At 48.1% G+C, this 27093-nt stretch overlaps 7 protein-coding genes across 8 annotated transcripts; 3 read left to right on the top strand and 4 right to left on the bottom strand.

Moving 5' to 3' along the window:
• Positions 1 to 11: 11 nt before the first annotated feature.
• LOC135610509 (glucan endo-1,3-beta-glucosidase 3-like) lies at positions 12 to 4526 on the bottom strand. Its single transcript, XM_065105102.1, has 4 exons — positions 4244 to 4526; positions 2073 to 3329; positions 1615 to 1642; positions 12 to 438 (listed from the first exon to the last, which is right to left on the bottom strand). Exons 1-4 carry the CDS (start codon positions 4308 to 4310, stop codon positions 279 to 281), a joined length of 1512 nt encoding a protein of 503 aa, XP_064961174.1. The 5' UTR covers positions 4311 to 4526; the 3' UTR covers positions 12 to 278.
• Positions 4527 to 5133: 607 nt separating this feature from the next.
• LOC135613626 (uncharacterized protein At1g66480-like) lies at positions 5134 to 6585 on the bottom strand. Its single transcript, XM_065110657.1, has 2 exons — positions 5754 to 6585; positions 5134 to 5392 (listed from the first exon to the last, which is right to left on the bottom strand). Exons 1-2 carry the CDS (start codon positions 6270 to 6272, stop codon positions 5324 to 5326), a joined length of 588 nt encoding a protein of 195 aa, XP_064966729.1. The 5' UTR covers positions 6273 to 6585; the 3' UTR covers positions 5134 to 5323.
• Positions 6586 to 8101: 1516 nt separating this feature from the next.
• Positions 8102 to 10053, top strand: LOC135610490 (3-ketoacyl-CoA synthase 6-like). The gene has a single exon (XM_065105054.1). It carries the CDS (start codon positions 8187 to 8189, stop codon positions 9675 to 9677), a length of 1491 nt encoding a protein of 496 aa, XP_064961126.1. The 5' UTR covers positions 8102 to 8186; the 3' UTR covers positions 9678 to 10053.
• Positions 10054 to 11435: 1382 nt separating this feature from the next.
• LOC135584778 (probable transcription factor At3g04930) lies at positions 11436 to 13233 on the bottom strand. The gene has a single exon (XM_065105066.1). The coding sequence runs from the start codon at positions 12901 to 12903 to the stop codon at positions 11647 to 11649; it is 1257 nt and encodes a 418-aa protein (XP_064961138.1). The 5' UTR covers positions 12904 to 13233; the 3' UTR covers positions 11436 to 11646.
• A 345-nt stretch (positions 13234 to 13578) lies between these two features.
• On the bottom strand, positions 13579 to 14562 carry LOC103976762 (uncharacterized). The gene is made up of 4 exons (XM_009392083.3): positions 14386 to 14562; positions 14222 to 14297; positions 13958 to 14130; positions 13579 to 13864 (listed from the first exon to the last, which is right to left on the bottom strand). The coding sequence occupies exons 1-4, from the start codon at positions 14496 to 14498 to the stop codon at positions 13762 to 13764; spliced, it is 465 nt and encodes a 154-aa protein (XP_009390358.2). The 5' UTR covers positions 14499 to 14562; the 3' UTR covers positions 13579 to 13761.
• A 2486-nt stretch (positions 14563 to 17048) lies between these two features.
• LOC135613620 (uncharacterized) lies at positions 17049 to 18043 on the top strand. Its single transcript, XM_065110649.1, has 3 exons — positions 17049 to 17147; positions 17220 to 17368; positions 17439 to 18043. Exons 2-3 carry the CDS (start codon positions 17288 to 17290, stop codon positions 17940 to 17942), a joined length of 585 nt encoding a protein of 194 aa, XP_064966721.1. The 5' UTR covers positions 17049 to 17147; positions 17220 to 17287; the 3' UTR covers positions 17943 to 18043.
• A 429-nt stretch (positions 18044 to 18472) lies between these two features.
• On the top strand, positions 18473 to 26179 carry LOC103976764 (probable protein phosphatase 2C 78). Of its 2 annotated transcripts, none has more exons than XM_065105040.1 (7): positions 18473 to 18615; positions 20894 to 21003; positions 22267 to 23031; positions 23141 to 23508; positions 25102 to 25338; positions 25431 to 25718; positions 25803 to 26179. In XM_065105040.1, the coding sequence occupies exons 3-7, from the start codon at positions 22770 to 22772 to the stop codon at positions 25815 to 25817; spliced, it is 1170 nt and encodes a 389-aa protein (XP_064961112.1). In that variant the 5' UTR covers positions 18473 to 18615; positions 20894 to 21003; positions 22267 to 22769; the 3' UTR covers positions 25818 to 26179. The 2 variants fall into 2 exon arrangements, with proteins under 2 accessions (XP_064961112.1, XP_064961104.1); XM_065105032.1 differs by having other exon boundaries at positions 25797 to 26179.
• Positions 26180 to 27093: the final 914 nt, after the last annotated feature.

Genomic DNA, 27093 nt, shown 5'->3' with positions numbered 1-27093 from the left:
CAAAGCGAGAATAATTGAAGGACTATTGGCAGAAGATCATCTTCAAAAGGACAAACACCAAATGGGATTTGTACAGAGGATTTGCATTCAGCACAAAGAGGAAAATTTTAAAGACAAAAGAGATAGACAACCTGACTTCGGACGATGAGGACAAGACAAGATTGGATGTGCCTCGCCACAAATTAACCCAACTCACATCCATCCAGAATTGATCGAGTTAAGTTCCACAGGAGCTTTCGAAAAGCTTCTTGCTGATCAAAAATTGAGGAGATTATAAGCTACAAGACAATTAAGCTCAACAGGAGAAGTCTGATGATCTGAAGACCTCCTTTGTTGTGATGGAAACTGTGAGCAGCACTAGCACTGGACTCGGCTGATGTCGAGTTGGAGGAGGGAGCCAACGATGTGCCATTCAGAACTGTACCGTTCTTCCCACCACTGCATCGAGGAAGAAGATTACATAAACAAAGATTAAGTTAATCGTAGTATCTGAAGCAGAGTTTGAGCTACAACCAGCAACTTAAGTAACATTCAACATGCTTTCAAAACTTGAAAATGATCTGTCTGTTAAGGAACATATAGATCATTTGAAGGAAACAGTACTATGGAATCCTTTTAAGGAACATTACTGCCATACATAACACTCCCTTTGGATTTGCAAGAATTTTTAGATTCCTCGATGTCCTTGGTGAACAAGGAATCTCATTCTTGGAAAGGAAGAGAACCTCTAAATTATCAGATTTGACTATTTTATAAATATACATATTTGAATGCTTTATTAGGGAAAGGGAAGGCTTCAAAACTAAATGAAAAATTTTCGAGATCCGACAATAAAAAAAAAAATAAAAATGTCGACACAAGACTTACATAGTTCGACAATCCTTACGATTAATTACAAGTACCAAACACCCTTTGGTTTATCCTGACTCAAATAAATCTTCTTATATATCCTCTCACATATTCTTCGTCGAAACCTAAAAATAAACATGATACTTATAAAATAACCAAAGCCTAATTTTTTTATTGTTTTTTCTGGAGTCTTTCATTCTAGAATTCTTTGCCAACGCTCCCACCATATATTTGTTGTTTCTTAAAGGCTCAAAAGTCAAAAGATGTATTATGGCATGCATAGTTTAACTATGCCAATTATCTTGATTACGGCTTCTGATTCTTGTAGTGGTTGCCGTTGTATGCCAAGTATCTTGAGTAAACTGTGAAATCACATCACAAATTGATTTGATGGATCTAATTGACAACAACAACTAGGATACATCTTATTGCATGAAAACAGCAAAAGTGTCCTTGCCAAAACAACTTCGTTAACGACAAATTCAATAATTTAATGTGCGATGCAGTTAAATGACTCCTCCTTGGACTATTAGAGGTATAATCTCAGACTTCATTAACTATTATCTGCAGATATTTATGAATTATTTTTTCTCGATCAGTTGACTAGAAAATGTGATTTATGTAACTAAGGTATGTGACGGCAAAGACCCATCTCAACCATCGACCGTAATTATCATATCAACTACTTGAAAAATCTCTAATGCAAAAGGAATTACGAAATGAAATCCTAAACACAGAGGCAAACTCAAAAAGAAGATCACATACCTCCCAGAGAATAAGCAAGATTCATGACCTGCACAAAAAAAGAAAAAAAAAAACCACAAGAGAGATTATTCCGTGTAACCGGAACTAAGAGTCATAAATATCAAGACCAGATTGAGCTTTCACAAGTTTGTTTGCGAGGACAAAAACATAAAGGCATAATAACTCTTTTAGAAATGGTAGCATGCTAACATTTATTTTCTAACCACATACCCAAAGTACATGACAGTCTAACATGATGTACGACGATCACTAGTTAATATTATAGCCTCATGATTTACCTAAAGGAGCATTCTATCTTGCAGGATTTTGAGATGTCCAAAGGATGAGAATTCTATTTTTCTATAGTTTCACTCATTATATATTAGAATTTAAATGTCATCCATCAAACTGCAGCTCATTCAGGAAAGCCAGTCTCAATTCGTTAGGAAGTGCATCAAATGATAGTAATTGCAGCTTACTTGGATCTGTAGTCGTAATAGCTGCAACCCCACTAAAGTAGCAAGTCCCAGAAGCCATTCCCATCCCGTGGTAGTACTCGTTGAATGCGTACGAGGCATGCGACTCGACCGTATCAGGATCATAGCATGGCTTCCCCTGCATCAAAGCAGAGCAATCCACCTTCCCCGGCCCGCACGCCCAATCAAGTCCAGCCTGCAGCATCTTGGTGTCTGCCCCCTCCCTTGCGACGCAAAATGTCTGGTTCGTGGTGTCGTTCGCCAGCAGCGTCCCGGACCCTGTCAGGTGCAGCGTGTACGCTGGCACGCCATTGACGTCGAACAACCCCCAGAATTTCTCCGACGTCGCCCCCGGACGGAGGTCCTCGTCGTAGAGTTCGTAGATGTAGGTGGGCACCGGAACCCCCGGGTGCTTGGGCGTGCCGGTGTTGTTGAGCACGTGGCGGATGAGGTTGCTGTTGTAGGTGGCCGCGTTGTCGGCGGTGGCATCCGGCTCCGTCGTCGGGTCGCCCTTGTGCGGCCACCCTGACTCCAGCACGACGACCGGGACATTGGTGACGTTGAGGTAGGCCATGGCGAAGTAGGCGGCGTCGACGACCGCATCGAACACGTTGGTGTAGTGTAGGAGGGTGTTGGCGTCGACCGCCTCCTTGTTCGGGGGGAGCGGGCGGAAGAGGGCGTAGTCCAAGGGGATGATGCCGTTGGACTGCAAGTAGTCGTAGTACGGGTACACGTTGAGCATGAGGTAGGAGCCGGAGGACTGGAGGAACTTGAGCATGGGGACGATGACCGGCTCGAAGGTGCGGTTGAAGAAGGCCTGCGAGGGCGGGAAGGAGTCGAGGATGACGGAGGAGGCGTGCGGGGTGGAGACCTTGATGAGGCCATCAAGGTTGGCGGCGACGAGGGCGGAGTGGATGTAGCGGAGGGCAGGGACGAGTAGGGTGGCAGCATTAGGGAGGGCGGTGAGGACCTCCGACCCTACGGCGATGGCGGTGATGTTGACGGCGGGAACGTGCGCGACGACGTTGCGGGCCACCCAGTTGGCGGCGGTGGCGTTGGACTGGCCGACGGCGAGCAGCTGCTCGTTGGGGACGGAGACGGTGACGCGGATCCCGGTGTTCGCGAGCGCCGCGAGCATGGCCGGGTCGGCGTCGTAGAGCCGGACGTGGTCGATCTTCTGCGTCTTCAGCAGTGCCGCCACCTGCGTCGGCGACGGCATGTCCGACAGCGCCGTGCCGACATTCACACCGATGTACGGCCCTGCCGTTAGAAGCGCAAGTTAGCGAGATCCGCACCAAACGCTAAAGTGCGCAAATACGGAATAAAGATTTAAAATATAGGAGTTACTATCGGTGGTGTCAGCTTAACGTGGTCCGACGAAACACAAGCGGCAAAGACAGCTGTGAAGCAACGTGAGCGGGTGAGGTACGGGGTCCAGGACGAAGAAGAACCCAGAAAACCAAAGAAAATATCTCAGCCGTCGGCTGAGTACCGATAAAATTCGAGCCGCAGGATCTGACGGTGGATACAGTATCCGCACATGCGTCGGCCCCCACCGTCGATTCGTCCATAAAAATAAATAACAGAACAAATATGCGGCGCATATAAAAGAAATACAACAATAATGGCATCCCAACGACCGTAGCTCAGTAGTATAATCAGGAATTGAAGATTTAGATCACAACCGTCAATTTAAACTCTAGTGGTCGGACATGGCGGGATCCGACGGTACTCCGTAACGAATACTTGCGCATATCTTCCGAGCGAAAAAGCACTCTGCGTAGCGCGAACGGAGAGCACAGCGAGGAACCTCAATAATGTCCTGTGGGTCCCGCACCGTGTGTCCAATCCGGCGTGGGGCACCGCGTGCTGTGGCAGTTGGAAAGCTTAACTCGTGTACATCTAAAGCAAGCTAAGCTTGTTGGAACTCGCACGTACGATCGCAATAGGTTTCCCAATTTGAGGAAAAGAAAAAGGATTATTTCAAAAATTAAATATAGATAGCTTAAAAAAGAAAAACCCCAATAAAACATAAATATAACTATTAACTATCCGCCGTAGTCGGTGATCGGAGAGCGTCGAAGCAACAAAAATCACCGGATGACGAACTCGTTGAGCCAAAAGCGACGGAGCGAAAGAGAAGCCATCGACATTGATACTAGAATGGATCTCACCTTCGTCGGCGGAGACCACCGAGACGGCCAGGAGGAGGAGGAGGAGGAGGAAGAGAGGCAGCGTCATCGGTTTCCCCTTCTTTCCCCTAATCGCAGGCAGCCGATGAATCTCTAGGGAGGAGCAACGGCAAACCCTTGTTTTCACTCACCGAGGAACGCCGAGCTGAGGGAGCAGAGGATGGCGACGTGTGGGGTGGGGGGAGAGAACATAGGAAAGGTGATGCTTTTTATACAAGTGGGGAGGAGAGGACTGGGGGTAGGGAGGTTTGTCATCGCTCTCTACTCGATCATGCACCGTTGGCAGGGGATCTGACGCTGGATAACGATTCGGGAGATGTTTTGGAATCGTTGGGGCCCGTTTCGTGCATCAGAGTGGGGTGAGGTAGCATCAACGGTCATGTTTCGGCGATGGGTCGGTGGGGGCCGCGGGTGGCGGTTCTCGTCTTTGGCTCTTGTGGTTTAATTTGAAGGCGCAGGATTTGGGTTCGTGCCGTTTTGGTATCTGTTCCGGGACAGAGTGGGGTGTGTCGGAGGACACGAGCCCATCAGTGGAACGATGCCGGCACGAATCACGAGGCCTCGGTCTTCGTGACCTCAGTCCTGCCCCCTCGCCCTGTGCAAAGAAAATTAATGCCCATTCGCATCATTTGGCCCGGTCAGCCACTCCCTCGCCGTTTTACCCGATGACGTGGTGCTCGCGTGAAGCACGGGTCCCACGGGGGATAGCCACGTAAGGAACACGAAAACGGATGTTTCCTGTCGCGACTCAAGCAGTGTCGGCACACGGCAACATCGGCAGCCGAAACTTAAGTCGTGGTTTTTGGATCGCGACTTTAAGCTTAGGTTAAACCCACCTCTTACAAATTTGAAATAAAATTATGAAAAATATATAAATACGAATATATATATATATATATATATATATATATATCTTTACAAAGTTTGCATATGATATGCACGAAATAATATGTCTGTGCAAAAGGGATGGTCAAGAACAGAAGGAAATGTCACAGGTAACATTATATGTTTGTCACACCATTATGTACACAACATTAACCTAACACTCTGCTGCTTGTCCTCTTACATCCTGTCCTCCGAACCCTGTCGCCTTCTTGTCTCATCCACCACAGGCATGAATCTGGTTCGTCTCTGCACCAACATCAACCGGGGATGACAATCTTAAAGCGATCATAAGATTTGGACATCAAAAGCGTAGGAACAACATACGTCGAAGGGCATTTTGGTTGGGAAGAACCCCATCCATCCTTATCCACCCCCCATCAATTGACGGGTCGTTAATTACTATGTTACCAAAATGTCAATTCCCTCATTGTCTGTGTATTTATGTTGCAGATATTGTATTTCTCTTTACGACTAATTAATTTAATATCTAATAAAGCAATATTAGTTATAAGGAAAAGGTTAGGAGTCAAATAGAGACTGAGAGTAATCGTGAGATCATGGTGAGTTGACGCGGGAAAGGGATCACGTGCGAGTCACGGGAACTCACCTCCTTCCTTGCGGGCGGTGACTTCTCCGCCAAATAAAGCTCCACGATCCGCTCCGCCGCCTCCGTTCCGTCGGCGCTCTCCTGGAGCAGCTTCGCCACGCGAGCCGCGGGCAGCCGCACCCGGACTCGCACCGCCCCTCCGCCCTCCGCCGTCTCCACGGCGAGCGAAGCGGAGCGCCGCGGCCGAGAGAGCCGCAGGTTCTCCAGCCGGTCGGTGGCGCTGCCACGCGCGGCGGCCACGACGGAGGAGGCTCTTCGCAGCCCGCGGCGGTCCAGCGGTCGGGGGAGCTCCGCCAGAAAGTAGAGCTTCCCCGGTTCGAGGGGTTGGGTGGAGTCGAGCGGCGTGGCGCGGACGCCGAGCCGCTTGACCTCGTCGGCCTCCAGGACGGAGTGGCCCGGGTGGTCCCGGAGCACGTCGCCGGCTGCGGCCGGGGGCTTAAGCCGGATGACGGCGCCGTCCAACGTCATCACCTTGGCCGTCTTCTTCTTCTTGTCCTTGGCGCACACTGCGTTGCCCATGCCTTGCTCCTCTCTTCTACTCCCCAAGACCTTCACTTGCTGGTGGATAGAAGGAAGGGGGTTTTTGCACCAGGATGGCTTCTAGAAATGGGTTTTGGATCGAAGCTTTGACGTCGGGAATGATGATAGATCAAATTCCAATTAAATGATTCATCTCTATCCTGTTGCATGCGTTCTGATGGCCTCTTTCACGGTGGCAGCGGGAGCCAATGTTGACATAGCACTCCAAAACCCAACCCAACACGCCTGATGGCTGATACCATCCTCACATACTGTCTCTTTCTGCGTGCGGTCATCAAAGGGAAGGATGGCCGGGAATGGTTACGTTGGATTAACCTTTGAGGAGTTACGACACTGCACGTAAGGTTAAGAGTGGCCGAAGCAATCAGCAAAGGTGGCAGTAGTATATGAGAAGAAGAATGGGGAGACAGCAACCCTTGCAGAAAACTCTATCGCAGTCTCTGATCCTGGAGACTTTCGTTTCTCATGGACATTCCATCGAACAACAGTTGGGCCGTGTCGTTCTCCAGAAGATGCCGCCCCAAACTTGGGTTCACACATGTACATGTGACTTCTTCATCTTTATCCTCCATCGGAGAGGGAAGGAAGCAGACTGCCATGGCGACAAGTCGGCGAACGAGAGCGGTGTGATTGCCGTCTGGGTTCTCTGACACCGTGTTGCGCTCGTGAGATCGGAAGGAACATCCGTGCCGGTCTTCTTCGGTCGATGGAGGAACATTTAATGCTGCTCAATAGTTTTCTTATGAGAGGATCAGATCATTCATTCTACATGCATGCTTCAAGATTCGTGCAACAATTTATGAATCGGCATATCAATTGGTTTTACCCAAAAAGGAAAAGGGGGGAATTAGTAGTGCATTGACTAGAGGCTCAATCTGATATAGATTAACTAAGATGGAGATGTAATGCTGCATAATATATTATAGATTAACAAAAAATAATCAAGGCATATGTCAAACTTGTATGTTGACCGAGATGAAACAATTGTAGCAAAAATAGTTGAAAAAAGAAAAAGTGTGTATGGCATATACGAAAAAAATCAATCGAATTACATGTTTTCTCTCCACTTTGGATATATTATAATTAAATATGAATATATAAAACAGATATCTTTTGAAGCATATCTAATCACGTGCAAACTAAAATGCTGGAGGCTGAGCAGCTTGCGACACAAGATACGAGTTGCGTGCGCGCGTTCGAACGCAAGTGGAAATGATAGTGGGATCGTCAAAGTCCACGGGGCCCGCGTTTACCGTCTTCTCCTCGGTGGACTCCACCTGTGCGAGCGTCGACGGACCGGTCAAACTTTAATGGGAGATGGCCGAAGAGAACGTCAGGTTTGGCGATCCGACGCGCCCACGCATTAGTTCGCAGGCGGAGGAGGAGGATGATGATGATGAAGACGAGGGAGGGGAGGAGAACGGCTTTACAGCTGCCCAGCGGCCAATCACATCAACACGGATGCGAGCAATAAATGGAGGCTTCCGGCATCTGCCATGGCCGATGGACTAAGCAACGTCTCTGTTTCACGAGAGCGACGGCGGTGTAGTACTCTCATATTCTTCCTCCAACCGTCCCAACCGCCAACTCCCCCATGGACCGACGCACACACCGTCGCCATTGTATTAATGGTGCGACGTAGAGCGAGGAGAGGATAGGGGGAGACTAGCTGGGCCGAGACAGCGTCAGACGCCATGGCCTGGTTGTTGAGCAGCTCGTCCGGCACCTCTCATCATTTACTCCACCCCATCTAACCTCATTCATTGCCAGCCCCTCCTCCTCTCTTTAAATCCTCTCCTTCTCCCCTCCTCCAGGTGCAGCACCCGGAGCACTACGAGCCAAGCAGGCAGAAGAGGTGGAATGTGTCTCTGAAGCCACGAGAGAGAGTGGAAGATGCCGAGGGCGCCATTGCCGGAGTTTTCGAGCTCGGTGAGGCTCAAGTATGTTAAGCTGGGATATCAGCACCTGGTCGACAACTTCGTCACCTTCCTGTCGATCCCGGTGATGGTGGCCGTCGGGTTGGAGTTGGTCCGCCGGGGGCCGCAGGAGATCGTGGGGTTGTGGCGTGCGTTGGAGCTGGACGTGATCCATATCCTCTGCTCCGTCTTCGTGATCGTCTTCGTCGCGACGGTGTACTTCATGTCGCGGCCGCGGCCGGTGTACTTGGTGGAGTACGCTTGCTTCAAGCCGCCGAGCAACTGCCGCGTGCCCTTCTCCACGTTCATGGAGCACACGCGGCTCATCAACTCGGACGAGAAGAGCGTGCAGTTCCAGATGCGGATACTGGAGCGGTCGGGGCTGGGGGAGGAGACCTGCCTGCCGCCGGCCAACCACTACATACCCCCGCACCCCACCATGGAAGCTTCCCGCGCGGAGGCGCAGCTGGTGATCTTCTCCGCCATCGACGACCTCATCCGGAAGACGGGGCTGAAGCCCAAGGACATCGACATCCTGGTGGTCAACTGCAGCCTCTTCTCGCCGACGCCGTCGCTGTCGGCGATGATCATCAACAAGTACAAGCTCCGCAGCAACATCCGAAGCTTCAACCTGTCCGGCATGGGGTGCAGCGCGGGGCTCATCTCGATCGACCTGGCTCGGGACCTGCTTCAGGTGCACCCCGGCTCCAACGCCCTCGTCATCTCCACCGAGATCATCACCCCCAACTTCTACGCCGGGAACCAGCGAGCGATGCTCCTGCCCAACTGCCTCTTCCGCATGGGCGCCGCGGCGATCCTGCTGTCCAACCGCCGGCGCGACGCCGGCCGAGCCAAATACCGGCTCGTCCACGTGGTGCGCACCCACAAGGGGGCCGACGACCGCGCCTACCGTTGCGTGTACGAGGAGGAGGACGCGGAGGGCCACACGGGCATATCCCTCTCCAAGGACCTGATGGCCATCGCCGGGGAGGCGCTCAAGTCGAACATCACCACCATCGGCCCGCTGGTGCTCCCCATGTCGGAGCAGCTCCTCTTCTTCCTCACGCTGGTGGTGCGGAAGTTGATAAACCCCAAGAGGAAGCCCTACATCCCCGACTTCAAGAAGGCATTCGAGCACTTGTGCATCCACGCCGGGGGGCGAGCGGTGATCGACGAGCTGCAGAAGAACCTGGAGCTGTCGGCGGCGCACGTGGAGGCGTCGCGCATGACGCTGCACCGCTTCGGCAACACCTCCAGCAGCTCCCTCTGGTACGAGCTCAACTACATCGAGTCCAAGGGGCGGATGCGGCGCGGCGACCGGGTGTGGCAGATCGGCTTCGGCAGCGGGTTCAAGTGCAACAGCGCGGTGTGGAAGTGCATGCGCACCGTGAAGACCCCGATCGACGGCCCCTGGTCCGAATGCATCCACCGCTACCCCGTCCACATCCCCGAGGTCGTCAAGCTCTGAGCTCAGTCCCTCCTCATCCGGTTACTCGCTGTCGCAATTGCATCCTACAGATTCATCACCAACACCATATCACCATGCATATACGTAGAAGCTGTTCATGGTGCGATCTGCCTTGCTCGTAGCCCGACGGATACCGTAAACAGAACACATTATAGTTCGGCTTGATTCGATTGGCTTCTGTTGGTTCTTCCTGTCCTTTCCATGAGTCAAGCGGAACCGCCCACTATATATAATCACGTGTAAGTTTGAACAGACCACAGAGGTAGGGTTTCAGCGCAGATGTGTGTCTGTCTTGTACCTAATTGGTACAGCCCTTGGTATTATGTTTGTCCTTTCCCTGCTTACTACTGATTCATACGCTCATTGTTCTTCTCCACCGGCCATTTCTTGTCCCAATTATAGATAGCACCACTGTGACAGTTCCATGCAGGTAAGCTTTCTTTCTTTCTACATCCGAGCTTTACTACGCCTCTCCTTTTTTACATTACTGAAAGTTCTGAACCTTCTCCTCCTCCTCATGCTTAAAAAGAGTCACGTCTAGCACGCCGATGCTACTAGTCTTGATTGAACACCTGTGACAGTAGTAACGTCCGATGTAGAAAACGAAAGTTAGAAACTGTTGTGTCGCTAAGAGGCAACGAGTAATAATAAGAGGCATACTTTCTACTTATCTTTCACCAAATGGCTGTTTCCCTGCCCTTCAAGGCTCGCCAAGAAAGGCATACTTACTTTCTACTCATCTTTCACCAAATGACTCCCAGGCCGAGCCTCCACCAAGGCTTAGAGTTTCATGCCACCAACCACCACCCCTGGTCCTCGGAGGACAAGCAAGTTTGTTCCAACCAAACACATACATCATTACCAGAAGAACCCTTTGCCTCGTAAGACTTGCACATAATCATCTCCATTCGATAAAAGTTCAAAGATGGAACACAAAGTGACATGTTTTCATGGGATCTCAATAGGATGGATATACAGGTTGTTAGTGTCAAGCCTCGGGACCAACACGGCTGGGTTCGGATCCGAATGAGCGAGGATCTTCCTGGACTACCCTTGAGAGTGCTGAGGTAGCCGACTACGTTGGTCCGATCTTGACGGGACAATCATTTTTTCCGGAAGGGAACTCCTCGCCTGGGCGCGTGGTGGGAGGCGCTCCGTCTTCGTTCCTGCACACAGGTCGGGTCGAGCTCTCCCCTTTGACGATCAAGTTAGTCGATAGTCTCATGGGTTTTTTTTTCCTCTTTTCTCCTCGTTCCGAACACGAGGGTTTTTATAGGGAAGGTCACCGTTTCCTGATGTGTCCGCTTGCATGGAGCAGGACCGTACCTGGGAAGGCGTCTGACATCGACGTTAGGATTGCGTGAAGGACCGGGCTCCTACAGGATGGCGACGTGCCTCGGTCGGCGTTTTGTTCTGCCTCGGCTCGACGCTGTCAGGTCAGACTGAGGCAGACGACCCATGCAGCTCCTCGATCCACGTGACCTAGGAGACGTCACCCGAGAGCCGATGACGTCAGTTCGCGTCCCATCATTATTATTACCCTCATCACACGTTACAAGAAAAAATGACCTAATCACCCATAATAAATAAATATGAATTCAACAATGACTAACATATAGCCTCTAGGAAAACAAAGGGGCTGATACGTCCAATTCATCCTATAGCTCATCCACCGAACAGCCACAACTTGGTTGCATTTTGTCCAACAACAGAGTTCTTGCAATTAAACATTTCCATGTCTAGGAGAATTGTAGAACGTAAAGGTAAAGCAATCATTCATGCAAACAAAATTAGATTCTGCTGCAACCCACAAAGACAAACATTTGATATTAAGACGCAAGAACTACATGAACTACGGATACGACGATGTACAAACTCGTAAAGCAACGCATAAATAAACGGTACTGGAAGCTAATAACACATCCTAGCAGAGGAGAATCCAAATTAGTTGTCTTTCCCTGCAGACTGTTCAATTCTGGATGGTTTTCTCGAGAACCAACCTCAAGCGCCTGCCCAAGACGTCCAGCTCGGTGACCCGCTGCTCCCGCCATCTCTGCTCCAGGTCACTCCTACCAGCGGCACCGGACGAAGCAGAGCCGCCTGGGAAAACGAGCCCCTGCCCTGCCACGGTCACCTTGAACTCGTTGAGGCACGCATCAAACACATCCAAGATGGTTTTCGCCAACAGATGCCTTGGCACATCGATGCCAGGAGCAACCTCATCCCTACCCACCCCCGACAGAGGCTTCTCCTCTTTCTCCACCTTCACCTCCTTTTCTTCGTTTTCCAGTACAGGATGAAGTGCGTTCACGGAGGTGCCCGCACCAATGCAGGCCACCTTTTCGTCGGTAGGAGGAGGAAGAGCAAGAAGGGGTGGAGGAGGTGTTAGGGTGGCGATAGGTGCGGGAGGAGGAGGAGGAGGAGGGGCGGGAAAGGGAGGCGGGTTGTCGGGGCGGGCCTGGCCAGTGGGGGCCCGCGGGTTGGGGCGGCGGCGCTTGTTGCCGCCACTGCCGGGGGCGAGGGCGTCGGGGGCCGAAAAGGGGGACGAGGCGGCGTAGGAGGGGTGCCAGAGGCGGGTGCAGAGGTGGAGGACGTCGCGGTCGTGGGGGGCGAGGCGGGCGGGGTCCTGGCCGCGGGCGATGCGGGAGGACATGACGCGGAACTTCTTGCGGAGGCGGCGGAGCTTCTCGGAGAGCTGCGACCGGGTGTAAGGCTGGGGCATGGACTCGGAGAAGCGGTCGAAGAAAAGGTTGAGGTCGCGAGGGAAAACCAGGCCCTGCGACCAGCAGCCCAGGAGGCCCTGGAGGAACCGGATCTCGTCCGACTCCGACCACACGCGCTGGAACCGGAAGGGAGGGGCCGCGGCAGCCGAAGCCCCGCCGGCTCGCACGTCGATCGGGGCGGCTGACCCGGCGGCCGCTGCGGCGCCGTAGTCGTCGTCGCCATCATCGTAGTCGTCGTCCTCGTCGAAGCCCTGGTCAGCGGCGAGGGGTGGATCCGAGGAGGAGGAGGAAGGGGCGGGAACGAGGAGGGGGTCGGGGGAGGAGAGGTGGGGCTGTGCCTGTTCTTGGGAGTGTGGCTGGGGAGTCTTCTTGCGCTTGATGGGGAGCTTGGACGGGGGAGGAGCGGCGGCAGCAGCAGCAGCAGCAACCGCAGCAGCGGCAGGGGAAGCCGTGGACGATTCGATTTGGGCGAGGGGAATTGGGGTCGGGGTGGGCGCGGCCATGGAGGATGGATTTAGGGCTCGATCGATCGCGTCCTTCCTCTCGTGGTCGGTGCAGTGGGGTCGATTCGGGGCTTGGGATCGAGGCTGGGAAGGTGGGGGGAGAGAGGAGATGGGTTGGGGTTGGATTCCCCCAATTCCCAGGAGCCGAGACGGGACGGTCGATCGAGCAATGAGTGCGGCTTCGAGCTGGAAGTAGAGCGAGGGTTAGGGTTATCTGATCTGGTGCAGGCGACCGCGGAGGCCCGCGTCGTTTATGGGCTCTGTTTGCGACCCGGTCAGCACAAGATTAGGATGGAGGCTCCCTCGATCTCGTGCGTGCCATTGATCACGGTCGGTCATGGGACCCCACACCAACCCCATCCCTGAGTGACCCAGAAGATGTGGGGCCTCACAGCTCTGCTCATTACACTCTGTGTTGCCTGGCTCGTACGACACATGCTCATCGGATCCGATCCGACCAGAATTTGGATTCGGATATCCGAGATTTAAAGCCTGACTCAGATAGACCGTTAAAAACTATACAGACCATCGGGTTCGGGTCGCGATCCAAACATCTTACCTGATCCGAGAAGAGATTTGCTCCAATGTTGCAGTCGTTTAGACTCACGGCAAACTCGTCGATCTCCATCTCAAATATCGTGCTGTTCACCGGCGAAATGCGTGATTGGAGAGATATATCTAAAATTAAATTATTTTTTATTAAATACGGAACCAAAGTTGACCCCAATAGGGTGTTGACCGACATGGTCAATGCACAAAACAGAATACATGGCCAGCGCGTAGGAATGAACAGCATGTAAAGATCAACATAGATAAAAGAAGAAGAAGAAGGTTGTATCGTGTGCTAACAGCAAAGCTTCAAGAAGACGATCGAGACTGCATGTTGACATCGAGGATAAGGCTCACCGCGAAGGCCGCCGTGAGGATTATAAGCCCGAACAAGGCCAGGAAGTTGATTCCCCTGCAAGCGACAACACGCGATCACCTTGTTGTGTTGGATAGAAACGAGGGAGGGAGGAGTCGACAACGGGGGGTGGCGAGAGAGAAGTAGTACCCGATCCTGAGGCGGTTCTCCGGGACGCCGGAGGCATAGCCCTTGAAGTAGAAGAAGCGGGCGACGGTGTAGACGGCGCCGAGCCCCGCGGCGATGACGGGGAGCTGCAGGCCGCCTACAAGCAGCGTGGCGAAGAACACCGGCATCATCTCCAGCGAGTTCTGATGCCCCCTCTGCCACCACCATTAAAACACAGTAAGAGAGAGAGAGAGAGAGAGAGAATCTGATCAAGAAGTTCGTCGAGAAGAGGAGGGAGAGTGAGACCTGAACGCAATTGAAGAGCTTGGCGTCCTTGTTCTCGGACTTGATGGCGTAGAGGGTGGGGTAGAACACCTGGTACCTTGAGACCGCCATGGAAGAGAGCATATCAGGAGCGAACAGAGGACGAACGCAAGGAAGAAGAAGAGATCGCAAGAGCAGAGAAGTACTTCTTGCGGGCCTTGCCGACTTGGAAGGACATCCAGAAGTTGAGGAAGATGTAGGAGAGCAACACCAGCACCACGTAGCCGTACTCCTTCGGGATCCCCAAGGCAGCCGCCATGTCTCTCGTCCTGCTCTCCTCTCTCTCTCTCTCTCTCTCTCTCTCTCTCGGTGAGCTTCGCGATGAAGCTGCTGTGCGTCATGGAATCTTTATATTAAGCTTTCCGGGGGTAGCGTGGGGTTTGGTGACGTTTGACCTCGAAATTGCACGGACATTGAGGAGCCTGGACCTGGTCCACCAGTGGCAGAGATGGTGGGGTCACCCGCGCCGGATGTGAGACGCGTGTGTACACGACTTGGGTGCGGCTATGGGGCAACGTTTGACCGGGTGATTACAAGACGAAAGATGACTTCTTTCATGACGCACGAGCCCGACACCTACAGATCAGCAATACCCTCAGCGACAGTATTCAACCGATGCGGTGAATGTGTCCATTTAAATTTTGCATAAAAGTATATTTTAAACAATACATTTTATAGGCAAAGAAAATATATCTTTCGATAAAATGAGTAAAATTATAGTAAATTAAATATGTCAGCCGTCTTTTCGTCATAAACCGAATTCAAAAATTAAAATTGTGTGTAAAATTTTAATATATATATATATATGTATATATATGTATATATATGTATATGTATATATGTATATATATATATATATATATATATATATATATATATTTAACACCAGTAGTTGATCATACGATTTGATACTATCCAACATATCATTTAATTTTTATTTTAATGATGTCAAAAAGGCATAGATCGGCAATTAGCAAAGGGTGCGTAGGTTTCTCCATCAGGCCATCTCAAGTCCCAAACATAGGAGACACCACATCGAGTAGTCTCGCCTCGGAGACGACACGAACGAGAGAGGGAGCAATGCATGCACCCACTTGACGCCCTCGCTATCATTACACAGGCTGACGTACTCCTCCAGAGCTTTGCTCTGAACCCGATGACCTCTGGCTTCTAAACCACCACCAAGCATGCGCTTATATTTAATGATGTCTTTGCCTCGTTAACTATATTACTACTGCCATTGCTTTTTTGCTTCCTTGTAATGAGCAATTCTGGGAACTGCTTCAGGGCACTGTATCTTGTTAGTCCTGCAATCGTATTGGCACCTTTCAGGTCGATATACTTAGGTCATACGAGTTGATCTTGTGCACAAAAGAGATAACAAGTCAATGTCAAAGATTCAGCAGCTACACATTTCAATTGCTATTCAAATTGACACGGTGAAAACTGATGTAGATCATTTGTTCAAGAAAATATTAGAAATCTAGAATTCATCCCACAGAGAGTCCCAATAATCTGCCTAAGACCCTTTCTATCTCGTAAATAAATAATCATCGACAACGTCGAACTACAAAGCATGGAATGTGAATGGAAGACAGTGATGAAGATGGCCCAACCAGAGGTATAAACTCTATAGAATACGAGTATGAATGATTCAGAAAAGGTACCTTTCCCTGCTCCTTGTTCCATAACGAGCAAACCGATTAGCAGAAGCCATCATGAGAAACCAAAGGGCTGCCTTTTATCTCTCTCTCTCTCTCTCTTTGTGCTTTCCACGAGCTCAACGGAACCAGTCATCTGCATCATTATCAGCTCAATTAACGATGGATCGATGAGGCCGCCTCGCCTCCTTGAAACACGAACCAAAAGGATGCAGAGTGGTGGAGCCACAGAGATGAGCTCATGAGCTGCTGCTGCTTTTGAGAAGCCCCATGGAGGCGGGGCCATGGGGCCGTACGCCTGCGCCTCCTCGCCCCGGCAGCGCGTGCTCGGCCATGTCCACCCCTTTGAACTCCGGTAGCACCCACGCACACACGGCGCCGGCCTCACCATGTGCGCCACTGACGCCCACAACCACAGGCGCTCCTCCCGTGGCGGTTTGCTTGCCCTCTGCAGCGCTTCCGCCTTTGTCAGTGCATTGGGAGGACAGCGACAAGCCTTCCCTCCTCCCGAACAAACGGATTGGCTCCACGGTGTTGTTGCCATTAACCAACAGCGCATGCATGCTTTAGCTTTCGGTGTTGCTTCCCCTGTAGGTTACTGCCTCTGCATGGACCCATTTCCTTGTGTTTTGATCGATCATGCACATCATCAGAGATAAATGTACAATCGGTGGCTTTCCATCAACATGCCTCGTCCAAAAGAGAGAAGCCATGAGTACCGGTGACAGAAAGCAGATCAGCTCATGGATGGCAGATTGACCACAACCGAGTCTCCACCTTTTGACACCATCAAAGTCATGCAGACATGACTTGTGCACCGATCACTTTGTAGCACAAACTCGGTCACAACACCGGTCGTCAACATGCATCTTTAATTATGCCATGGTTGGTTTGGCCATTCTGGATGATGTTGATTCTGAGGAGGAGCACTGCATCATTCTGCAATACAGCCATATAATAAGTAGGCCTTCTTAGTTTTCTCCTGTGCTATGTAGGCATTGTCCGGGGCATCTTTTCCCTCATGCACCTGAACCGCAAAGGCCATGACAGTGGGATTTGTTTGGCATGCCTGCGGAGCCTACTAAAATATTCTGCCCACAGAACCTTAAATACTTCATGCCTCACCACACACGGGGAAGAAGAAGACTGTTTCTTTCTCCCAAGGAACGTCACTGTGGGCCGGAGGAGTTGGCAGAAGAGTAGCAGCAGAGTCCCTCATCGATGCACCTGCCGTGTCCTCATCACAGGTCAGTGTCCGTCCTCATCGTCTCCCCTGGCCTATGCAGAATTTTGAGCCGATACACATCTGATGTCGATAGATTCTGAGCAAAATCCAAGTGCATCGTCATTCTGGTAAACCAAACGGTCAAACCCAATCACGCCCCTGATGGAGAGGTTTCTGAGGAAGTACGACAAGGAGTGCATGAAGATGATGATGCTGAAGCATGAAGAGACCTTCAGGCAACAGGTAGGCTCCCTTCACCTTCAGCAACTAAACCACAAGCGCGCACGTCTAAATCTGCCTCTACCATCATCAGGTCCATGAACTCCATCGCTTGTATAGAGTTCAGAAGCTTCTGATGAGAGGCATCAACACCGAGCAAAGGTTAGGCGGCTGCACTCAGCTTCACCTCGGCGATGGCAGCAGCACTGCAGCGGATTCATGTCTTCCGAGCACCAGCCGGCGGCGGCGGCGGCGGCGTTGCCGGGTGCTCAATCTTGAACTTCCAGCAGACGAGTACATAGAAAGAGGTGAAGCAGATGCAACGGTGGAGGTCGAACAGGAGGACGACATAGAGCTGGCGCTGACCATAGGAAGCGGCTGGAGGAATTGGGAGGAGACTTACGATTCCGGAGCGAGCTTCTCGTCGTCGTCCACCGGGTCTGGGGAGTTGAAGACGAGCGGACATGGATGGGAACTGCGGCAGGTGGAAGATGTAAGCTTCAGCTACGGCAATGGGTTTGAACTGGAAGCGCTGCGAGCGAGCAGGCTAAAGCAGCCGCCATGGCACTTGCAGTGTTCGAGTCTTAGGATGACTTGATGTGAGCTTCTTTGGACTGTGCTTAGCGCTGAATGATGATCAGTTGTGATGCATAAAAGATTCAAAGAGTACTATAATTTCTGATATGAGAATAATGATAAGACTATCACATCGGTGCGTCAGATGATCGATACCTCGATATCAATATCGTATGACCGACGTCTCCAAAGCTATCAAAGCCAACACCTCATATGAAAGTTTGATAGATTAGTATGATTCGATACAGTGACAACATTATCATGCATTTGAAATTCTAAATTAAGTACCCAATAATATGATATTTTATATAATCATATATATCATCATATCATTATTCCACCTGTTTTTGTCTCTGATTTAATAAAAAAATAAAATCGAAATTATGTCTAAAATTAAATTATAATTTAATTGGGGTGAGGGTTCTGTTTCATATATATATATATATATATATATATATATTACCCTCTCTCGAATCTTCTCGATCCTTTATTTCATCGAACGGGGGATTCTTCGTGTATTATCGGGAGAGGGAGACAGCAGTCTCCATTTAGTCCCGAGAAAGAACACCGCCAAGAGCAGGTCCCGAGGGTTGGATCCACTGGCGTCGCCCTCGATTCATCCTCAATCCCTGGCTTGTTTATTGATGGGTTTTGAGTCGAGAGCCGCCATCCAACAAGGGAGCCGTGACCATCAGGTTCTTATCCTCCTTCCTCTGCTCGTATCGCTCTTGGTTAGACTTGTTCATGGTTTTCATGATAGATCAGGAAGGTGTTTCTTGATCTATTTTTACAAATAGATTTTCGTTGAGCATCGATCATTAGTTCCGCATGGCTTCGATCATGTTCCATCAAATCGAGACACATTATAGGACGGATCAATGATCCTGGTTCATCTGTTTACTTATGATTAGGTTTGGACGGTTAAGGTTAGGGTATGACCGGATTAGGGTTTTTTTGGTTTGCCTCGTATGTAATAGCCGGGTGTTATTATCTGATCTTCTTTTACATGTAATTTTAGTTTGGTGTTGATCATTGTTTTTATATGGTAGTATTCTGCGAGCACAGTGCGATGGCTGCCGATTTTGCCATTGTATAATCCACTAAACAATTATGAAATGTTGGTAGCCTATGATTTCTATTTGATGATCAAATTCACATGGGCCTCATTTGTCTAGAGAAGCTTGTGGGTGCACATGAACACCTGTAGTTACTCTGTCTGTATCTTCGAAATGTATGATGATACTACGGAAAGTTATTTTTAGAAGAGGCCAAAGAACACTAAACTATTACAACAAGAAATCCATTGGGCAATCCGAGAATCCTAAGCCAACCACAATCAAATCTTGACTGTCCAAATCCTTCAATGCATGGGCAGATCTAACCAAGATCTATTTGATCCATGATTCATAAATGAGTCAAACAAAGATCCAATCAATTAATGAGTTGTGCCGATGAAACCAGAGATAGAAAGTTGAACGAAGGTGGAGAAGCTGGATATTTGATCGATGCCATTGTCGGGGTTTGTTCGTTGTCCACATTCTTCTTGACTTTATCCTCGAATTGGGCATGATGCCTTATGTGAAAACAATCTCAGTAAAGCTGCATATACAAGACATTGTATTAATGGAAGCCTTGTATGTAATCATCCTTTTTTGGGATATTTTGGGCTTGGAAGTTCTTTCATATATGCATTTACAGAGTTGGAGTTCGTTAACGTGTATGCATTCTGTTTGAAGGTCAAGTGATGTGATCGGTCCCATCGATATCAATCATATTGTCTGAGCTAAAATGGTTTCTCTCTAAGATAGCATGGTCCCATTAACATCAATCATATTGTCTTTAGCTAAAATGGTTTCTCTAAGATGACACAGTATGGTTGTCTGCTTTGGGTCTATTTTTACTTTCTAAGAAAGTCTACATTCACATTAGTGAATATGTAGTACAGTATAGTTGTTTGTTTTGGATCGATTGTTAGTAGAAATCTAAATTTACATAGACAAAGATATAGTCAGCCATGGTCTTGCCCTTGTGTGGTTTAACATTCTACATCAGTATGCGGGATTACATCAATTTTGACATATAGCTGCAATCCTTTTTAACAAAATATTCTGCTATAGAGCGAAAAAGTATGCCGAAACTTCAGATTGGTGCAATGTTATTATCATATTTTTCAGTGATTATTTAGGCAGCTGAGAAGTTGTGTTGTAGACATTGTATGTCTTAGTTTCTGAATCATATCCTTGACTCTATTGACAAGGTAAAATAGCCAATACGGTTCATGATGACTTTTTAGAGTTTGGCGGTCATTAATGCCCATCTATCTAAATGCTTCACTTGAAACTTGGGGAAAAGCATCATTGTCCTATGTTATTGCACAATCGGAGATGGACAAAGCTTTACCAAAATTAGAACTATGTTATTGCCTTGTTACTAACTTAAATTTTATTAATTACTAAACAATATCTCCACATAGAATTAGACCGGTAAAAACATATATTACACTTGATCTTATTAGATATCATCAACCATGTTGGTCATGCCTATTAGTTTAGCATTCATGATTGGCATGTCTGAACGACAAATGTACTTTTTGTTCTTACATGAACTCGTGAAACGAGTGCATAAATGTTAGGTTTGGAAATTTCGATATTGTTAATTGCACTTGTATTTTTTCCACGAAGACTGCAAACTGTCATGTTTGTACTTTACTTCAGATCCGTTCATTCACACAAATGTTTCCTTAGGAGTGTGTATGCATAACACAATGCACTTATGATGGTTGTGAGATGAGTTCACACAAGAAACAAGAAAAAAGCTCGGGTATTTGTTGGATGGTCCATCACCGATGTGACAGAAGGGGTACACATATTAAATGCTGCATACAACTAACTATGTCTTGTATCGATCTGATAGTATGACTCTTTCCATATCGTAAATAATATTTATTACTCAAATAGTCTATTGCGTTGGCAGCGATATCGCTGGCGAACAAGATGTTCTTGGCATGTCAACAACGTCTCCACCACCCTCAGCCGCTCCCTACTTCCGAGGAACAATTTCCCATCAACAAAAAAAAAAAAAGTGTATGTTCCTCTTCCTTTTACTCTCGTTAATTCGCTAATCGTTTTGTGCTTGAGGTCTGTCTCTAGTATCGTATCCTTCTCTTCAACCTACTTTATCCATTGGCCCTATATGTTGCCTACACGCCGGTCCCCTCTTAGGCTTGACTCGTCGACACAATCGCATGCCACTACAGAAAAGGTTGTGCCTCAATGCGGGTGGGGTCATAAGGATTTGGGTGCATCGGCTGCACCCACGGGGTGGGTGGTGGGCCAAATCTGATGTTGATGCGCCAGACCAAAGGTTCGGTTATGAGGAGGGTCCATCTTTCCATAACCCAAGAACCCGAGTCTTTCGTACCCCGACTTTAACTCGCGATGCAATTCCCTAAAGAGCTAGTGAAGTCCGGAGCGGAATTCATTCTTGGGTTAGAATTTCCGAACATGAGCCGGAAATGATAAAAAGTCCTCTTTTTCAATCCGCCGGTGGATAGTTTGGCAGACATAGACCACCACATCAATCTGTCCCACTTTGGAATCTTCCATCAGAAATCGTTACTTTACCTAAGCCGAAACGTTCCGAGGTTGACCACAACTGTGCATTGTTGAGGGGTGTTATTATAGCGGGCCGGCCATTCACAAAATATAGAGTCAACACACTGAGTCGGTCAAATCAGGCGGGCTGGCTACGTGTGCACTGGTTTTAGTGCAAGTTCATGATAAGCAACTGGGCCGGGGAAATAAAGTAGCTGACGAGTATGTTGGTTTTTTTTTTGTTTTTTGCGTTTTCTATATAATTTAAGGCGGAGAATTGAAGCAGGCGGTCATCTTTTGGTACCTGTGCATGTCCGTGTTTGTTGATTAATTTATTCGTCTACAATAATATTAATTTTCCTTGGATTTCGGATGCTCTTTTGAGGCATGTTCCTACTGGCTGGATAGATAAAAAAAAAAAAAGGAGGAAAGCACAAGAATCCTGTCCTTATTAAAGCTTAAAAAGAGAAAGTCAACCAAATTAGTAATCTGTTTTTGCCATTTAAACTTGAATCAGTGAGTATTGACAGGACTCAGCATCTCACCAAGTCGTAGCTTGTCACTTCAAACATACGTAGAAGAGGTTCAAAGAGGAATCCATAAAACGAATGGCATAAATACGAAGCAATCGGCAATGCTGAAATCTGGCCCTAGTGTATATATATATATATATATATATATATATATAAGTCTTCTGTTGACTCGCACGGTCTTCTTGTTTTGTTCTAATCTCTCGAGTCCAACTGACTGCAGGGCGCAGGAATCCCATGTATCGTCGTCGTCGTCGTCGTCGTCTTCTCCGGAATTGATAACACAGTGTTCCTTGTAAGCAACACGTCAGTGATCATATCAGCCGCAGCACCAATAAGCAATAAGCGAGCGCACTACAGATGTAAAAGGGAGACGGAGAGAGAAGAAAGAGATGGAGTCGCATCTTGCTTCCACTTTGCTTCCTCAACGCGTTCTCCACGCCAACTTTCTTCGCTTTCAGCGTCAAATAACTCTCTCCCTCTTTTCAACCTCTCCCCTCAGTCGCTTCCACTATCTCTGCGTTCCAAGACTCCGAACCGAAGCAAAGCAAACACGTCGGAAGACTTCGGTCCCGTCTACTATCCTGCGCGGAAGCGAAGAAAGGTCCCGGCTTTGGTGATCTCGGAAATCGTTTTAGCTACCAGCGCTTGCTGCGGCGAAAAACGATTCCAGCTTGACAGCAGGCGCAGCATCGGGAGTATCGAGGTCGTGTGTCGCCTGTGGTGATGCTGCGCTCGTGCTTGAGGCCGCTGGAGCGGTGCTTGGGGAGGAGGATCAGTGGCGCCGACGGGCTGCTGTGGGACGTGGACCTCAAGCCTCACACCTCCGGCGAGTTCTCCATCGCCGTCGTCCAGGCCAACAGTTCCCTCGAGGACCAGGGCCTGGTGGTCAACTCCCCTTTCGCCACCTTCGTCGGCGTCTACGACGGCCACGGCGGACCCGAGGCGTCTCGCTTCGTCAGCAACCGCCTGCTCCCCTATGTCGAAAGTAACTTCCTCTTCCCTCCTTTTTATCGATTCCTTCATCAAATTCGATCTTGTAAGGGTCAATCTGATCAAAGTTTGACCTTTTTGTTTTCCCTCTTCGAACCGAGCAGGTTTCGCTTCGGAGGAAGGGGGCTTGTCGGTGGAGGTGATCAAGAAGGCGTTCGACGCGACCGAGAAGGATTTCTTGCATCTGGTGAAGCGGTCGTGGCTGTTGCGGCCGCAGATTGCGTCAGTGGGGTCGTGCTGCCTCGTCGGGGCGATCGCTGGCGACGCGCTCTACGTGGCCAATCTGGGGGACTCCAGGGCTGTACTCGGCCGCCGGGGCTTGGATGGGAGGGGCGCGGTGGCCCAGCGGCTGTCGACCGACCACAATGTCTCCGTGGAGGAAGTCAGGAAGGAGGTCGCTGAGCTGCATCCTGATGACAAGCAAATCGTCGTCCACACCCGTGGCGCCTGGCGGATAAAAGGGATCATTCAGGTCAGTAGATGCTGCCCATGGTTAATAGTCACTGTTTTGATTGCCTCAATCGCTTCAGTCCAATTAAAAGAAGAGCATTAATTCGATCCATGATAAGCATCTCAGCTGAAATTTGTTATTTTCTGCCTCTTCTGGTCCTCCTCCCTTCTGCTTAACAATTTCAGTAGCTGTGGCGGAGTGTCTGCACGTTGGTGATCATCTCTGTTCTTCTCTAGAGAAGGTTTTCTTTTATGTTGTACATGTACACCTCTTGATCATGGTCGTCTGGAATCAATAGCCACTATCGTCATATGAAAGAAGACTTGAACAGTATAGTTGCTTAGTCCTATGGGCGAGATTTTTATGAATTCACCTTGTGCCATCAATCCGTAACCTCAGTGCAATTTCTTTTCATTATTCCCATAATTGTTGGCCTTGTGATTCAAACTTTTATTTGCAATGTTCGAGTGGACCATAGTCTGGTAATATGTTCATATTATATATGCATCTGACGGAGAGTAAATTTTTCTAAATTATGATATGGGCCCCACATATCAGGGCTACAAGAGACCACGTCTCTCCAGAAAATCTTAGGAGTGATTAAGTCAACCTAAATAGCATTTCCTGGGGTTTAATTATCTACGGGGTATTTGTGTGAGCTTTCATTATGTGTTGATATAAAATCGATGAATACCAGGATCCTAAAAGGCTCATCGATTGTTTGTGACATCGGAGATGCATTTTGATGTCCTTCCAGAGTGCCGGTCTTGTTGCTAATGCATCAAATAATTTTTGTCCTCTTCTGCCAGAAGAATACCTTGAGCCAAACTATTAGGCGTGGTAGCAACTTGGCAATGCATTAGTAATTATCAATACATGATGCCAAAATTATGCTCTTGTGGCAAAGGTTCATGAGTTACCAAACATATTTGTACCAAGAAATGTTAGATTTCTCTTTTGTTCTTTTATATTGTAAAGTACTAGTCTCAAATTAAACAAATGTTTTCAAATATAATAATTTCTCCTGATGTAAATTTAGTTGTCCCTTTTATGCAAAAGATTGATTGTTTGTTTTTTTTCCCCTCCTTTTCTTTTTATTTATGAGTTGGATTAATGTTCTTCAGCATGTGAATTTCATCTCCTTGTTTTAGGTGAATTTCAAAATTCCCTGTCTGTGAAGGATTGATCCGACTGATCGCAGGCACATTGTTTATAACTTTTAAATTTGTTTTCTCTGGTCACACATCCTTGTTGGTTTTCTAATACATTTTGTACTCTATTTCAAGTCGTTAATTAACTTGTTTTGAGAATGCAAGTTAATAAAAACTAATTGGTAGGCAGAACTGTTGCTTTTGGGGCCTATGTCCATTTTTCCGTAAAGCAGTGTATCGCTGTCGCAGCAATACATACTGATGGCACATTTAACATCAAATGAAGCAAATAAGACTATGATCAGCTTTTGAGAATATGTGAACATGTACTTTGATATTTTAATACACCATTGTGAAAAATGTTGTAGTTTTATAATATTCCTTGCAAGATTTATTTATTATGAATTATGAAGTCATCATTGTTAAATATGGAGTGACTTTTGTTTTTTCTTCTGCGTGTTAGGTCTCAAGGTCTATCGGTGACATCTACCTAAAGAAACCCGAGTTCAGTAGGGATCCATTGTTCCAGCAGCTTGTTTCTCCTCTGCCATTGAAGAGGCCCGTCATCACTGCAGAGCCATCCATACGAGTCCATAAGCTTAAGCCGCATGACTTATTTTTGATATTTGCATCAGACGGACTCTGGGAGCAATTAAGTGATGAAGCTGCCGTCGATATAGTATTCAAGAACCCAAGAGCAGTAAGCTCCTTGGATTCTATCTAGCATGCTTTCTAACAGCTCTTCATTTCTTTTGGTGTAAAAGAAGGTGTTCTTCCTTGAAACTCATGCAGGGAGTAGCAAAACGATTGGTCAGAGCCGCTCTTAATGAGGCTGCAAGGAAGAAGGAAACAAGATATGACGATATAAAACAGATTGGAAAGGGAATAAGGCGTCACTTTCATGACGACATCACTGTGATAGTGGTCTATCTTGATCAGCACCGCCAAGGTGTTCATTCCGGATTCAATAGTAGCAATCATGACTGCACTAGTGCACCCGTTGACATATTTTCCTTCAATACCGATGGAGCAGAAGACCCTCTTGGGCCAGTTGAATCGATGCAAAGTGCAGATCTTCTGGTATGAGTACATTGTGCGTTACTGGTAATGCTTGAACATATATATCGTGTGTTCCATAAGCTTATGATCTAACATTAGTTGCAGAAGATGGGATTTTAAATAAAGGCCATCTCCGTGTTCCATGAGCCTATGATCTAACATTAGTTGCAGAAGATGGGTTTTCGAATAACGGCTGACGAAGATGATGCACATGGTAAAGATGGCAAAGGCTTAGGGTTTTTGACACAAGGCTGCCGCCAGGTTGAGGTCTCAGATGGATTAATGTGCACGATGTTATTCTTGGAACCCACCCCGGTCGCCTAGTGAGTTAGTTAAAAGGAGTAATCTTGATGTGGTGTCATATGTAGATTTTTTTGGTGTGCATAAGTGTTTTCTTGTTCTCGTTACCATCATCTTCTCAAGATATTATAGACATGTTTCATTCTTGAGTTATTTATTCCGAACATGGTAGTTATCATCAACTGGATGCGAAATGCTTGTGTTGTATGCAATTTAAGACGCACCTCTACTGCTATTGCAAGTGCTCAGTCTTTGTTAGGGGTGTGCCGTATTCATGTTGAATCCGTTTTAATCTTGATCTTACCATAGCATTTGCAGTATGGATGGCTGATTTTAGAATTTGATGAATGCGAGGAAAAACAAACTCGAATAAAAAAATAATTGGATATTAGTTCTTCAGCTTCCTCATATGATTGTAGAGTTGTTCCTTCCGTGGAAGGTAATGAGCAAGTGAGGTAAGACACTCTCCTCCCCATTTACTGAGTTTTAAACCTACTTTACATCAATTAAAGTTGATACTGCCAGTAGAAACTGTAAGGCCACAAAGAAAGCACAGTAAGAAGTCTCGTATGCAAAACAAGTGATGTTTGTTCCTTATCGTCATGCTTGGTGGCATGGGAGACCCAACCAAACAAACCAAAGAGGAGCAGCAGCAGCAGCAGCAGCAGCCATGAACGAGGAGGTGGTCACAACTTGCTCGACAACAACAACATTAATGGTTGCCCACACCCATCATCTTTGCTTCTCCCTTTCTTCAAGGGGGGTAATATCTGCAAGAGGGCGGTGAACACTACTAAATTCTCATTCACTGTGTCTTCTCCTCTTTGTTCCCAGAGGACACCCTCCCCACCAGAGAAACAGGTTAGACATTCAATGAGAGAGTGCTTCTCAGTCATAACCATAACCTGCAGGGAGTCCCTCCAAACACGATAGATACAGAGGTGCAGATATAGAGAGATATGAAGTCTTCTCACGCTACCTGAAATATAAAGGCAATGAATGCGATGGAAGAACCACATGGGGGGTGGTCCTTTAAGCTGCCATGCCCTCCTCTCCTCTCACATCCTGCAGCTGAAAGCCAATGTGGGCATCACCT

The sequence above is a fragment of the Musa acuminata genome, chromosome BXJ1-2 (genome assembly GCF_036884655.1).
Source record: "Musa acuminata AAA Group cultivar baxijiao chromosome BXJ1-2, Cavendish_Baxijiao_AAA, whole genome shotgun sequence".
Lineage (NCBI taxonomy): Eukaryota > Viridiplantae > Streptophyta > Magnoliopsida > Zingiberales > Musaceae > Musa > Musa acuminata.
Note: the sequence above shows the minus strand (reverse complement) of the source record. Positions and strands in the feature narration are given on the sequence as shown.

What these genes read in the sequence shown, in the direction of transcription:
- LOC135610509 (XM_065105102.1), bottom strand. Translation starts at nt 4,310, where the DNA reads ATGACGCTGCCTCTCTTCCTCCTCCTCCTCCTCCTCCTGGCCGTCTCG. An exon ending in GGTGGTCTCCGCCGACGAAG is followed by an intron (nt 3,330 to 4,243) that starts GTGAGATCCATT and finishes TTCTAACGGCAG; the next exon opens with GGCCGTACATCGGTGTGAAT. An exon ending in TCTTGCTTATTCTCTGGGAG is followed by an intron (nt 439 to 1,614) that starts GTATGTGATCTT and finishes TCCTCGATGCAG; the next exon opens with TGGTGGGAAGAACGGTACAG.
- LOC135613626 (XM_065110657.1), bottom strand. Translation starts at nt 6,272, where the DNA reads ATGGGCAACGCAGTGTGCGCCAAGGACAAGAAGAAGAAGACGGCCAAG. An exon ending in CACCGCCCGCAAGGAAGGAG is followed by an intron (nt 5,393 to 5,753) that starts GTGAGTTCCCGT and finishes ATGTTGGTGCAG; the next exon opens with AGACGAACCAGATTCATGCC.
- LOC135610490 (XM_065105054.1), top strand. Translation starts at nt 8,187, where the DNA reads ATGCCGAGGGCGCCATTGCCGGAGTTTTCGAGCTCGGTGAGGCTCAAG.
- LOC135584778 (XM_065105066.1), bottom strand. Translation starts at nt 12,903, where the DNA reads ATGGCCGCGCCCACCCCGACCCCAATTCCCCTCGCCCAAATCGAATCG.
- LOC103976762 (XM_009392083.3), bottom strand. Translation starts at nt 14,498, where the DNA reads ATGGCGGCTGCCTTGGGGATCCCGAAGGAGTACGGCTACGTGGTGCTG. An exon ending in GTCGGCAAGGCCCGCAAGAA is followed by an intron (nt 14,298 to 14,385) that starts GTACTTCTCTGC and finishes GGCGGTCTCAAG; the next exon opens with GTACCAGGTGTTCTACCCCA. An exon ending in AGCTCTTCAATTGCGTTCAG is followed by an intron (nt 14,131 to 14,221) that starts GTCTCACTCTCC and finishes TGGTGGTGGCAG; the next exon opens with AGGGGGCATCAGAACTCGCT.
- LOC135613620 (XM_065110649.1), top strand. Translation starts at nt 17,288, where the DNA reads ATGGAGAGGTTTCTGAGGAAGTACGACAAGGAGTGCATGAAGATGATG. An exon ending in AAGAGACCTTCAGGCAACAG is followed by an intron (nt 17,369 to 17,438) that starts GTAGGCTCCCTT and finishes TACCATCATCAG; the next exon opens with GTCCATGAACTCCATCGCTT.
- LOC103976764 (XM_065105032.1), top strand. Translation starts at nt 22,770, where the DNA reads ATGCTGCGCTCGTGCTTGAGGCCGCTGGAGCGGTGCTTGGGGAGGAGG. An exon ending in GGATAAAAGGGATCATTCAG is followed by an intron (nt 23,509 to 25,101) that starts GTCAGTAGATGC and finishes TCTGCGTGTTAG; the next exon opens with GTCTCAAGGTCTATCGGTGA. An exon ending in TATTCAAGAACCCAAGAGCA is followed by an intron (nt 25,339 to 25,430) that starts GTAAGCTCCTTG and finishes AAACTCATGCAG; the next exon opens with GGAGTAGCAAAACGATTGGT.